At 38.3% G+C, this 14,553-nt stretch overlaps 2 protein-coding genes and 1 long non-coding RNA gene across 6 annotated transcripts in view; 1 reads left to right on the forward strand and 2 right to left on the reverse strand.

The window, feature by feature from the left end:
- The window catches only part of FAM126A (family with sequence similarity 126 member A), a 215,339-nt gene that overhangs the window by 22,505 nt on the left and 178,281 nt on the right, over window positions 1–14,553 (forward strand). The gene's annotated exons all lie outside the window — the stretch shown is intronic.
- Window positions 1–14,553, reverse strand: part of KLHL7 (kelch like family member 7) — a 55,748-nt gene that overhangs the window by 16,853 nt on the left and 24,342 nt on the right. For all 4 annotated transcript variants that reach the window (XM_027539932.1, XM_027539933.1, XM_027539934.1 and 1 more), the window contains one exon: window positions 7,310–7,452. In XM_027539932.1, coding sequence (XP_027395733.1) covers window positions 7,310–7,452 — 143 coding nt within the window. The remainder of the gene's footprint in view (window positions 1–7,309; window positions 7,453–14,553) is intronic.
- On the reverse strand, window positions 1,685–3,539 carry LOC113891631. Its single transcript, XR_003510827.1, has 2 exons — window positions 3,410–3,539; window positions 1,685–2,738 (listed from the first exon to the last, which is right to left on the reverse strand). It is a non-coding gene; the product is annotated as an uncharacterized LOC113891631 (long non-coding RNA).

The raw sequence follows: 14,553 nt of genomic DNA on the forward strand, positions 1-14,553 counted from the left end.
CAAAGGTAGCCAATAGTAATTTCCAAGTGACAAGATATAGTAAAAATAGTGATAATTTCTTTCACTCCTGGTTGGCTTTCTTCAGCCTGACTCTTGCCCCCCTAGCATTGCATTTATGTACCCACTACCCTCTAGCTAATTCCAGGATGACTAGAATCCTTCAAAACACCACATAGACTTATCTTCCCCAGTCTCCTTATCCTTTCCCACCTAGGGCCCTCAATCAAATGCCTACAACTTTGTTTCTGTCTTCTCTCAGTCTTTTAAGGGGACTCCTCTGTTAACTGGTAATAATTATGGCTGACTGTGGCTTATGAGAGTGACTCTGAAGTCATCCCTCCCATGGTGAGTCGTATTTTCACCAAGGTTTCTTGCAGACACAGTGATTAAACACAAAAGGAACTGATCCCTGAAGCGGGAAACTTCAGGTACCACACCTATGTGTGGTACAAGGGCTGTGAGGCTGACTTTAGAACAAAACTACAAAAGTATGTTATGGAGATGCTTATAAGGAAAAAAAAAAGAGGCTATCAATATTCCCATTTTGGAAAACATTCTAGGAAGGCACTCTACTGAGAATTCACCTCAGAATGTGTTCCAGTCTCTTCTATCTGAACTTGAGGACCACCAAACTGCCTGCAAACAAGCAGGTGTGAGAAATACCTAACGTGCATAAGCTGCAAAGAACACTGGTTTTACCACTGTTACCTATTATACTGACAACTAAGAACGTTTAAAGGACACCCATGGTGACCCATACTTGTCTTCCAGCAATGTCAGTCCCTGGGGGATACAGCTATGGGTCCAACCCACCTGGGATTACTGCTGTCCTTTGTGGAGATTCTGTTCTGACAGATGCTCCTGATCATTTCAGCAGCACTCCCTCTTGGACTTCAGTACACTACTTGTACAACACTCTGCTGGTGACAAACACCACTGATGCACTCTTACAAAACTTCTCTAATTTTTTAATAACATTTTCCGACTGAGCGACTTCCTTTCACTTTTCACTTTCATGCATTGGAGAAGGAAATGGCAACCCACTCCAGTATTCTTGCCTGGAGAATCCCAGGGATGGGGGAGCCTGGTGGGCTGCCGTCTATGGGGTCGCACTGAGTCGGACACGACTGAAGCGACTTGGTAGTAGTAGTAGTACAAGGTTTATACTTCTTTTACACACAAGTCTTTTAAAATCATATGCAACATATAATCGCCAAGTTCCACCTTGATGATAGTATAGGACCGTCTCCGTACGCATTGGGCCAGACACTAAGCTCAGTGATGAGTCTACTTCAGAGTTGTGAGCAGGAAAAGGTACTTAGAGGCAATTCTCTGGTGGTCCAGTGTTAGGACTCCATTCTCTCATTGCCGAGGGTCCTGGTAGGGGAACTAAAAGTCCCACAAGCTGTGCGGTGAAAGCCAAAAGAAAAAGATACACAGCATAAACCTTTTGAATCTGATGATTCTGTAAAACATGGCACCATTGGTTTTCTGCCTCTGCAACCAGACCTGGTCCTCACCGTGTTGTTCTTACTCCTTGTCTGGTTTTAGCAGGGTCTTATGCAGAATCCCTTTTTCTCTGAGGCAGAGTCTCTGTCTCCACCATGTGAAAGTGGTGAGCCAAGACCCCTACAAAGTTTTAAGCCCTCAAAGCTTATCATTTCACTGACAGGAATAGTCCAAATAATCTGGTCAATTAAGTCAACTTTTATTTTGGCATCAGTATTATAAAACATTCCCATGCTACAATTGAGAACACAAATTCTGAGAACAGAGCACTGGATTCAGACAAATAACTCTTCAATAATCATTAAACACTTGATAAATATCAACAGGGACAGTGGGGAAGGGGAAGAGGAGACTCAGCAGAATTCTCAAAGGATGACAAGAACAGTATCATTTCAATTCAATATATAGCAACCCAAGATTTCTACTACTTTATCTACTTATCTACTAGAAAAAAAATATTTTTTCTTATCATCTTTCAATCAGCAATTAATATAAATATTTGCTGCTTCTCATGAGTGATATCCAAGGAATATCTAAAGACAACACTTTATAGGGATACTGCTTAATTCTAGATAATTCAATTAAGTAGTACTGCTTAAATTGTCTCTTTGAAGGAGATCAATTCAGTGAAAATAATCATTTGGGACAGGTATAGGACACATATCAATGGGTTCCATTAAGGATAGTTAAAACCATTTTAACATCTCTGAAAATATTAAATTCAAGAATTTTAAAACAATTCCTATACAGTATTTATTATTAAGCAGTCTACTTGAAATGGAAAATGAAATAATGTTCACTTTGGAGATTCAAGGTAAATAATAACTTAGAGAAATCAGCCTCCTGACTTTTAATATTACAAATAATAATCAACTTATATCAAAATATTAAATAAGAGTAAATGGTGAAAATTTTTAAGATGTAGTTTTAGTAAAAAGAAAGGAGAGGGTGGAACTTCCAACAGAAATATTTAATAAATATTATAATGGGGGTGCTAACAGTGTTAACATTAGGAAATGAGTAATAATTGATGGAATAAGAATGTTTTTATTGGTAGTTATATCCTCAATTATTTAAATATTTCCACTATAAATCTAAGAACTTGTGATTGAGTATACAGAAGAGCACCAAGTATGTGCCATTTATAAGAGCAAAGCAAGACATCAAATGAGATTTCTGAAGTTACAGTCTCATTTCCAGGCTTGTGCAGCACACTCATCTTTTTTCAACTGTTCAATAAAAAAAAAAAAAAAAGAATCAAGGAAATTGTTACAACTACAGGCCAGAAACAAGTGCTAGTAGTCATTCCATATTTGCCTTACTCTAAAAACAATGCTGTCTCCCAAGTGAAATCAGTATTCTCCTTGTACCTCTGTACATCAAAACAGACATCTACTAAAAGATAAAGTATTTACCAAAATATACTTTAATTGGGTTTTTAACTGTCAAAATCGACACCAAAGTTAGGAGGGTGTAACTATCATCAACACCTGAAAGCTGTGGTTCATAGAATTATAATTTAAGCTCCTGTGACTTTAGATTTTTCTTGGGGAAAAAAAGAACTGGTAAGTTTCCTGCTCCTGACTCAGAAGGATCCTGAAAAATTAAAAAGCAATGAAATTAAATAGCCACTGAAATGTCAACAGTCTTAACATTACTTGTATGAAATAGATGTGTAGGTGTATCAACCTGTTAAGCACACTGACATTGTGCTTACTGCACTGTGTTGCACAGGCCATCAAGCTTTATGGTACCTGCCATTCACTCAGTCTTCTACTAAGGAAGGAAACTAAATGTCTTCAGGTAAAAAAAAAATCAGCCTATATTCTGACTGTAGATATATGACCCAAAAGCCAGTCACAGGGGCAGTCTAAATATAATGATATTTAACCAAACTAACCTGCCACTCCTTCCCTGGAGGTCTTTTTGGTATCTGGCAGCATATATCTTCTGTGGGTTATGGCAGAAAGTGAAGAAGAACTAAAGAGCCTCTTGATGAAAGTGAAAGAGGAGAGTGAAAAAGCTGGTTTAAAATTCAACATTCAAAAAACCAAAATCATGGCATCCGGTCCCATCACTTCATGGCAAATAGATGGGGAAACAATGGAAACAGTGACAGACTATTTTTGGGGGCGGCAAAATCACTGCAGATGGTGACTGCAGCCATGAAATTAAAAGATGCTTGCTCCTTGGAAGAAAAGCTATGACCAACCTAGACAGCATATTAAAAAGCAGAGACATTACTTTGCTGACAAAGATCTATCTAGTCAAAGCTATGGTTTTTCCAGTAGTCATGTATGGATCTGAGAGTTGGACTATAAAGAAAGCTGAGCGCTGAAGAATTGATGCTTTTGAACTGTGGTGTTGGAGAAGACTCTTGAGAGTCCCTTGGACTGCAAGGAGATCCAACCAGTCCATCCTAAAGGAAATCAGTCCTGAGTATTCATGGGAAGAACTGATGCTGAAGCTGAAACTCCAATACTTTGGCCACCTGATGCAAAGAACTGACTCATTGGAAAAGACCCTGATGCTGGGAAAGATTGAAGGTGGGAGGAGAAGGGGACGACGGAGGATGAGATGGTTAGATGGCATCACTGACTCAATGAACATGAGTTTGAGCAGACTCCAGTAGTTGGTGGACAGGGAAGACTGGCGTGCTGCAGTCCATGGGGTCGCAAAGAGTCAGACACGACTGAGCAGCTGAACTGACTGGTGACTCTTGATTGTTGCATCAGGGCCAGGTTCCGGTCTCCTCACTGGACCAGACTGAAGCAACCACTAAAACCTGGTTTATAGCTTACACTCTGGCTAGTGTGTATTTCTGTTACTATCTACCCAAGATCATTAGATGGAATTTCTTTTCAACTGACAGAAAAGATAAAGTTATTTCATAGTCTGACTTCAAGATCTCTAGACTAACTTTATGCTATGATCTCAGCTGCAGGAGCCCTGGTCTATCTCACCTTGCCAAAGGTCTCCTATGTGGATGCCTATAACACTGATCAGTTCTGGAAACAGAAATGAACGGAAAATAGAAGGGATCCCACATGTCTTGGGAAGACAAGTGTTTCTCAAAACAAAAGTTATCCTAAAGTATGGTGTTGCTCGCAACAGAGTTCCTAGATGTCCACAGGTCTGCAGCAAGGGTTGGCAAACTGCAGGCTAAATCCAACCAACTGACTGTTTCTGTAAATAAAGTTTGATTGGAATGCAGCCATACCCATGTTTTAATGTATTATTTATGGCTGCTTTCTGGATACAGCATCAGGTTGAGCAGTTATAGCAAAGAATATGTAGACTATAAAATTCAAGTGTTTATTATCTCTTTTAGAAAAAGTTAGCCAAGCCCTGATCTATATCATTTTGGTATAACCTCTTGGAAATGAAGGACAGCTTGTTGCCCCAAGCATCTTCTAACACTTTACAGATGACACATATCCTGTGTTTGGGTGTCCTACATTTACACTCTAACTGGGCAAACCAAAAAGCTGCCAGTTGTGAGCAGAACCTGGAGCAGCTTTCTAAGTGGGACAGGTGAAAAAGTACAGCTCAGCTGCTCAGGCTAGCCTGTGACCCTAGGGCATTGAGTTGCTGCTTATAACTTGAGGCATGTCCCAATATGACCACAGAGCACACCCCTGGGATTCTAGAGCAGGGCCAACCTACTTTAGGCAGGTACCATTTTTTCAGGAAATAGCTCCTGGCTGGCCACTAGGGTCTGACAGACAGCAAATGTCTGGCACCAAGGGAAACCAGGTGAGCATATCGTTAACCCATTTTGAATAGTGTTACCTGACCTACCACATCACCAATAGCATGGTTTCGATCCATGATCTAGTATTTAGACACAGAACTGGGCTTTTGGAGGTCTCAAAGGCACAGAACATCCAAATGGGATAATCACAACCCTTCCTCAGTAGGCTTCTCCCTCACCCAGGGTTATGTCTTCTTGGAGGTGGTCTTTCCACATCAGCTGACAAATTTGAGAGACCTGAGCTTGGTTCATCTGTGACAGTACTAGCCAAAAGTACTAGCTTAAGCATTATAGTCCCTTCAGGAATGGTACTGAGGCATAATACAGAAAAGACATATCCTGATATGGCAGATTTTCAAGCAGTTCCTTTAATTGTTCATTATGTCATTCAGTAGAGGAAGCCTCAGGTCAGTTTTTTATCAAATGTCAGACAGTGACTAATGGTTTACCCAGATGGTTACACCTGAAATAAGCAAAAATGAAAAAAATGCTGACAAGGAGATTTGAGAAAGGATAATGTAGAAGCCCGCCCCACCCCGTTCTCCCAAAAGGAAACAAATTTGAGTCCCACATGAATTCTTACTGGAGTGCCCACAGCTGCAGCAAAGTCTCAGTAATCATGTGGTTAGGACTGTGTCTGCATCTTTCCTCCCCAGTGTGATGCTTGCTCAGTGGGCTTGAGTGACTACAGTGCAGTGATAGATGCATGCATTATCTACATAAGTCAGTGGCTACAGAAGTTAGTGAGCCTTTATGAGAATGGATACATGTATATGTATGGCTGAGTCCCTTTGCTGTTCACCTGAAAATGTCACAACATTGTTAATCAGCTATACTCCAATATAAAATAAAAAGTTAGGAAAAAAACAACAAAAAAAACAGCTAATGGCCCTTCCTTACCTGAAGCCTACGTGGCTATCCACTACTGGCTAGCACCCACTTTGTGGGCAATACTGACCGATTCTAAGAAGCTGATTTGTTATCATACCTTGAGGGAACCAGTTAGTTACCTAATGCCATGCTAACTACACTGGAACCGTCCCATTATTGAAGGGACAAAGCTCCGTCCTCATTGGAATTGATATTTATTCTGGATTTGGACTGGCCCACGCTGTCTTTTGCACTCTTGACAACACTACCCTATGTGTATCACCACTATCGTATTATATAGAAAGCCTCCAAGGACCCACTTCTCAGAGAAAGTAGTATCAGAAGTATCCTGATGTAAAAAGGATGCTCTGGACTCATCCAGGTATCTATCATCGACAAAAAAATGGGCCTATAAGATGATGAAAGAGATCGTTAAGTGCTGAGACTCAACATCAGTTATGGGTACCATCTTGCAAGGTCAGGTGCTATCTTTTTAGGATAATGGTATTATGTGTTCTGCTTGGCCAGTATATGTAGCAATAGCAAAATATAGTATTATCTCTCCAATAGCCAAAAATCACAGGTCTAAGAAACAAGAGGTAGAAATATGAATGGACTTTCTCATAATCTATTTTTAAAAATTGTGTTCCTAGACCTATGACTCAAACTCTGCTGCCCAAATGGCATAATGTAAAACACATTAAAATTGGAATAATATCTAGATGGTTGGGGAAAGGTAATTTTATCTTTTTCCTCATGATGGTCTACATTTTTCACATTTTCTAGAAAGACTGTATTATTTTATATTCAAACATAATTACTAAAGGGGAAAAAAAAAACCCATAGCTCCAGAAGCAGATTTTCATTGAAAATGGCACATAAGTAAAGCAAGGAGTTGAGATGAATGCAAGGAGTTCCCAACAAATTAGAAGAACTGCTTTCCCTTTTCTTTGATAATGGTTACTATGTAGCACTCCAGAGCAGTCACAGAGACATTTGAAATCTGACTAAGCCTCAGTTTCCTTATTTGTAAAATGAGATATAACTCTGTATCTTATAAGATCTATGAAAGAACACCATAAATTATAACATCTCTGAGTCATTACTATCCCTGGTAGGTGCCAGTCTATCTGCTCAGTGCTTTTAGAAACAAAAACAAGGATAAAAGTTAGTTACCTTTGGGTTAAAATATCTACAAGACTGTGGTTGGGAGCCTCCAAACAGGGCTATGCGGTAGTCATGTTTCTTCCTTCTGGGCCTTGTGCCTTCTACCAGTTCTTCTCGATCCTCTGGAGAAAGGAGATGATACCTCATGCCACCTATAGAAAAATACATGACAACTCTTCAAGAACTTCAGGCACTTTAATACTTACTTTGAAAAGGAAACAAACAAAACAGTGCTCTTATTTCTGTAACCATTTTTTTTTCCTATCATCTCTCTAACATTTATGGAAAGAGTGAGGGGGAATGAGGCAGGAGAAATGTATAATAATCTGAGTGCTAATCAATTTATCATTCTCCATCATCACCTTAATGCTAAGATTGTCCTACCCACTTAGTAAATATCAGTGAATCATCTGGCTTTTCAAGCAACAGCAGCCATAATATTAATTATTGAAATTCAGATCTCCTAACCCAGCAGTTCTCAATCTTCACTGTACATTAGAGTCACCTAGAAAATCTCAGAAACTATCGCTGGGGCCTACCTCAGCAGAGTTAAATCGAAACCTCTGGTGAAAGGGTGGAAGCACCGGTACTGCCCCTTGCTGCTAAGTCACTTCAGTCGTGTCTGACTCTGTGTGACCCCATAGACAGCAGCCTACCAGGCTCCTCCATCCATGGGATTTTCCAGGCAGGAGTACTGGAGTGGGGTGCCGTTGCCTTCTCCGTATATGTGGTTAAAAGATCAGCAACTTCATTACCTGGGAACTTGTTAGAAATCCGAATCCCAGAGCTACTGAATTAGAATCTGCATATTTAACAAAATCCGAAAGTAACTCAGATGCACATAAAACTTGGAGAAGTACTTACTGCTTAGATGATCCTAAAATGCAATGAGGATTCATAACTATTGTGATCTAAAATCTTTCAGCAATTACTTAATTTTGCCAAGTCAAGGGACATTCAACAATTAAAAACTTTTAAGATGTCATTTCAAATCAATGTGGGAAAAGTAGATTATTCAATAAATGATGATAGACAGTGATATGAAGAAAATACCTAACTTCATATTTTACTCTAAAGCAAATTCCAAATCAATAGAATATTTTTAAATGTTTTAAAGCCTTATAAATGAACTAAAGAAAAACAGTTAAAGTTAAAAAAAATATAGGCCCAGAATGAGGAAGCCTGAAAGTTAAAGTGAAGCCACTCAATCGTGTCCGACTCTTTGCAACCCCATGGACTGTAACCTACGAGGCTCTTCTGTCCATGGGATTTTCCAGGCAAGAGTACTGGACTGGGTTGCCATTTCCTTCTCCAAGGGATCTTCCCAACCCAGGGAATGAACCCAGGTCTCCTGCATTGCAGGCAGACACTTTACCGTCTGAGCTACCAAGGAAGCCTAAGAAAAGACAAATAACACAGAACCTAAAAAAAAAAAATTAGAACTACATAAAATTTTAAGTTAAATTATTTTATGGCAAAAAGAAAAAATAAAAAATCAAAAGACAATGACAGGATTTCCCTGGTGGTCTAGTGGCTAGGACTGTACTCCCAATGCAGAGGGACCAGGTTTGATTCCTCATCTGGGAACTAGATCCCACATGCAGCAAATAAGACCCAGTGCAGTCAAAAAAATAAGTAAATGTTAAACGAAAGAGACAATGACAAACTAGAAAAGAATTTATAAATCATATAAAAGACATATAAAAGATACTCAATAATATTCAGATGATCAAATAACAGAAAGTTAGATCATGTATCTGAACAAAGTTCATAGAAAAAGAACTAATTACAAATAACTCTGAAACATATGAAAAGATGCTCATGTGCTCTAGTCAGAGAAATACAAATTAAAATCAAAGTTTCTCATACATCAGACTGCACAAGATCAAACTATCTAGAACACGGTATGATAAAGGAAGCAGCAGTCTCCTACACTCCTGGTGGAGACGTTGATGAGTGCAAATTATCTGTGAAATTGTTATTTCATACCTTTTAGCCAGAAATTTCCCCCTTTAGGATTTTATCAACCTAAAGTTCACTGTCAGGGAAGTGGTTAAAAATTATGGTTATCCACACAATAGAACACTAAATATGGTTATTGAGATGAACAAGGAAGGGTAATATGTACACACAGGATGAATTCCAAGAAATAATGTGGAATGAAAAAAAGCAAGATGGGAAAATTCCCTGGTTGGGGAACCAAGATCCCACAAGCTGACAGGAAGGCAGGCAAGGGAGAAAGAAAGACATAGAAGAGTACACAGAGTGTGACTTTATTTTAAAAATTTATATCTTTATTTATATATATTTATACATAATTTATACAAGCATGTGTCAATAAATGACTGTGTATGCACAGACTCAAGACTTCTTTTAGAAGGATATACTAGATAATAATGGTTACCTCCAGTCAGACTTTTCACTATCTACCCTTGAACTGTGTATGATGTACAGTATTACTGGTCCAAAAATAAAATAATGTAAGCAATTTTCAATACATCCAGAAAACACTTCTGTTCATGATGCTGTGTTGGGCTTTTATAAGAGGAGTATAGAGAGAAGACCGTTTTGGATAACAGGTTGTGAATGAATGAAAATCAGTATCAATATTTCTAGCATTTCTTTCCACTTTAGAGCATTAGTAGATGCACTGTGCATTAGAACAGCTGGCACACTCAGCAGCCAAGACTCAGATGCCTACTCTCAGTCAGGGGTCCGCAAACCTGCTCCAGAGGGCCAGACAGCAAATATTCTGGGCTCTGTAAGTCACATTTGGTTTCTGTCATATATTTTTGATTTGTTTTTTCACAATCCTTTACAACTGTGAAAAACCACTTTTCCTCATCCCCTCCTCTCCCACTCTAGCTGTAAGACTGTAGTTCTTAAAAGTGTAGCTCCCTGTCTAGCAGCATCACTTGGAAACTTGTTAGAAATCCCAATTATTGAATGCTACTCCAGAACAGATCTTACGGGGTTTGAGAGCCACTGCTCTAGGAGGGCTTCACACAGGGCAGATGTGTCCTGCGGAATCTATGAACACAGTTCTCCCAACAACAGAACATAGGCAGTAGGGAAGGAGAGATTCAGGAGGGGAAGGTTCCAGACAACAGGCCATGGGTGCGACTGTACAACAGTTGCCAACTCTGGCCAACTGTGTCCACCCCTGGAGGAAGCACAGACTGTGGCTCCTTCACTGAGGGGCTGTTTCTCTCCCAGGACAGGGCTGAGGACAAGTTCTCTGGGACCTTTCCCTGAGAAGCCCCTTGCTCCTTAGGCTGATTCCTTTGGGAGTTAGTCCTTTGAGAGGCAGGTACTGTCATTTGAAGATTCTGAGTAAGAACTTGGTCTGACCCTTTGTGGTGGCTTTGACTATGATCTTCATTTTAGGACTCATTTGCTTTAGTTGTAAATTCTCTCAGTTTAGTTTTAGTCTACATTCCTATCATCTTTTCTGTTTTTCTTCTACGCTCAGAAGGCAGCCTCTAGGTCAGATGGTAGGAAGGTAACTGACAGTCTGAGGAAGGGAGGCCTTCTCTCCACTGAGCTTTATTCAGGCTTCAAAGCTGCATGTGCCTAGTCAAGGAATTTTAGAACTGTTCTTTATTAGAACAAGACAAAACAAAGAAAAAAAGAAAATGTAGCAAAGATTCCTGCTCAAGAGCCTAACCCCACACTTGGCTGGATTTCTGGAATAATGCCAATATTCTAAGTCAATTCAGAATCCACATAAGAACTAAGCACTATACTTTATTTAGACTGGCTAGTTTATCTTCAACAGCTTACTCCATGTGTGAATAAACAGATGCAAGTCTCCACCCAGTGAAACCAGAAATAGGACACAGCATGCAAATAGGGGTATAACAAAAAATCCGATATTAACATGTACGAAATCCACATAATGAAAGCACGAATCTAAAGGTGTCTTCTTGGTCTTGATTTTCTTTCACCTCCCTGTATTTAAAGAAACTAGGGACTACCTATGATCTACTTCTTTAAACTCCCTACACCTTGGTTTCAAAGACAGCAGCTTGGGTGAACTCTCCTTTTCCAGTTCTTTTCCCATCACCCCTTAAGGGATATGTTCTTGATTCATACCCTTTTTTCCCCTCGACACCATAACTAGAACCAAAAGGTATTATACCATGCACTGTCTTATGCTATTGCCACTCACGAAAAATGTTTATTATTAGATATTCATCTCAGATATTTTTAGTAAATATAGAGCATTCCACTGTATGGACATATCATAATACTTTCCCAAACTAGGGAACAGTATTGGGTCAACTTACCCTAAAACCGTAATATTATTAACTAGTAGCCATGGGATAAGTCTAACAGAAATTTTACTTTACTTCCAAATCAAGGGAAAGTGATACTATTTAATAATCAGGTGGGTGCCTAAAGCCTGTGCTCTGCAGCAAGAGATGCCACCACAATGAGAAGCCCATGTGCTACAACTAGGGTAGTCCTCGTTCATCACACCTACAGAAAGCCTGCCCACAGCAATGAAGACACCGCTCAGCCAACCAGAAAAGATACACATGAAAGGAGAACTAGTGAACTGGAATATAGATTTGAAGAAATCACCCCAAGTGCAACGAAAAGCTTAGAAATTATGGAGTGGAGAACTGACAACCTTTTTAATTAAAATTCCCAAAGAAGTTGACACTTCAGTTGACACTGAAGAGAAAATGGCTGAGAATTTTCCAAACTTGATGAAAAACATGGATTCCTCAGACTTGGGAAAATGAACAAACACTGAGCAGGATAAACACAAACAAATGTCCAGCTATATTTGATGCTAAACATCAAAACCAACAGAAACCCTTTTAAAAAGCCACAGGCAAAAATGCACATTGTCTACAAAGAATGACAACTACACTGACAGGAGACATCAATAGTAACGATGGAGGTGGGGTGGAATATCTTCAAAGTACTGAGAGAAAATACATTCAACTTAGAATTACATGCCCAGTTCACCTTTAAGAACAGAGTAAAAGAAAAAAAAAGATTTTTATATAACCAGTAACTGAAACAGTTTAAAATCAATAGACTGTCAGTGTATGAACTTTATAAAGGATGCTCTTCAGGAATATAGGGAGAAGGTCTAAGATAAAAGAAGAAATGGTGTGCAAAGAGATGGACAAATATGGATAAATTTAAATACTATTAAAAAAAATTAAGTCCCATTTGAGAAGTTAATAAAAAAACACTAAAATACAGAACAAAAAACATTTACTGTTTGCATTATTCTTCTTTATAGATTTAGGTACAGCTTAAATACACATACTAAATTTTAAAATAGCACTATAGCAATATTTGTCAAAATCCTCAAACTCTCAGGAAAAAAGCAGTAACTTTTATCAGTATCCGCTAGAAATAAGTTTAAAATTCAGGAAAACAAAAGTAATTTCTTAATTATAGACATCTCTTACCTACTCCACTCATATCCACCTATATACCCCAACACATGTATCCAACTAATGTCAAAAGCCAGGTCCATGGCTCTAGGTGAGAACTAAAGGTATTCCCATCAGCGTAAGGGAAAGACAAGGCTAATATTTATCACCACCATAGTTAATTGAACACCATTCAATTAAAAACTTATTCAATGCAATTAGGCAATATAACAAAAGAAAAAAGTATAAATATTAAGGGAGAAAACTAAAATCATTATTTGCAGATCATGAATTATTTCCCTAGAAAAAAGAAGTCCACTGAAATTAAAAAAAAAAAAAAAAAGATCAATAATGACTAAAGAAAAAAAAAAATACAATCACAATAGCAACAACAAAAATATCTGAAAAATTTTTTTCAAGAAATATAGAATGTAATAAAATTACAAGTTCTCTAGGGACACACAACAATTTAAATGAAGTACAACAATATTTAAGGGCTTCCCTGGTGGCTCAGATGGTAAAATATCTGCCTGCAATGCAAAGATGAATCATTCAACAATGATACTGGGTTAGAATCTTGCCAAACATTTAGGAGGGAAAATAAAGCTAGGCTCTTATTTATTCTGGGTGGCATGAGATTATTTCATATGTAATCAATCTCAGTTGCTTAAGGAAAAAAAAAAAGAAATCCATAAATGCACAAAAGGAAAATTTAGGAAATTTTAAAAAATCATCTTGGACCAAGAAAGACCCTTCCAAACATATTTCTAAAGCTGGATATAAAGGAAAAGACTGATTAAGATTTATCAATACAAAAACAACTTGAGATTACACTTGCCATTTCAAGACGTTTTCTTTCCTCTCTCTTGAAAGCCACTCTCCAAAAACAAGGAAAGAAGAAGTAAACAAACTCTACCTCTGATAGTGCTAGAAGATTTGCAACTCCCAAAACAGTTAATGAAGACAGCTAGCAGACAGAATGTTAAACCTGAATAGTTATGGCAAGAGACACCAATGAGAAGCAAGCCAAATGATCCTGCAGAACCCTGGAATGATACAGAGTACCCCAAAAGCTGGAGTTGGGATGAAATCAAGAGAACTCTAAAATTCTAAAATAAATGACCGCTGAATTGCCAGGTCTCCTTTCCCTACTGCAGTCAGATACCTATGCTTTTCCCACTATAGGAGACAGAAGGGTTGGTCTTTGGAGATTCTGAATCAGAGATGTCCAGATTCAGGGAATCACACAGCAAGCGGTGTAAACTGAAAACAGGGATTAAGTGAAAGCCTTCAAGTCAAAATGCTCCCCCATTCAGTTCCCAAATGCCTCCAACCCAACTACCTGAGAAAATAACTACAGATAATGACCTTTGGGGGTCCCCAATTTAAAAACTGTCTGGCTATCCTGATTATCCTACAGTTTAGTCCAATAAATGAGAAGACCACTCACATACATAGTATTATCAATTTTATAATAACACACTCTTATAAATATGATTCACAGATGATATGAAATATTTGTTTTCAACAACAAAAAAGAAAAAAAAAAACCAAAGGCAATACAGAAAAAAAGAAAAAAGGAAGGCAATACAGGAAATGCAGGCAAGATAAGAAAATATTAAAGGCATTATAATGCTACTCTGGAATAAGATATTATAGCCATGAAATAAGAGAATAAAACTCACAGAAATACAAAATAACTGAAATAAAAGTGCCAAAAGAAAAGGCTATTTCCAAGAAAATAGAAAAGGCAAAGATGGATAGGAGAGACAAGAAAAGATCACAGACTCAATCCCTAAAAAATCACAATATCAGCAATAAAGAACTGAGAAATCTGTGGCTGAATAGATAGAG

The sequence above is a fragment of the Bos indicus x Bos taurus genome, chromosome 4 (genome assembly GCF_003369695.1).
Source record: "Bos indicus x Bos taurus breed Angus x Brahman F1 hybrid chromosome 4, Bos_hybrid_MaternalHap_v2.0, whole genome shotgun sequence".
Taxonomy (NCBI): Eukaryota; Metazoa; Chordata; class Mammalia; order Artiodactyla; family Bovidae; genus Bos; species Bos indicus x Bos taurus.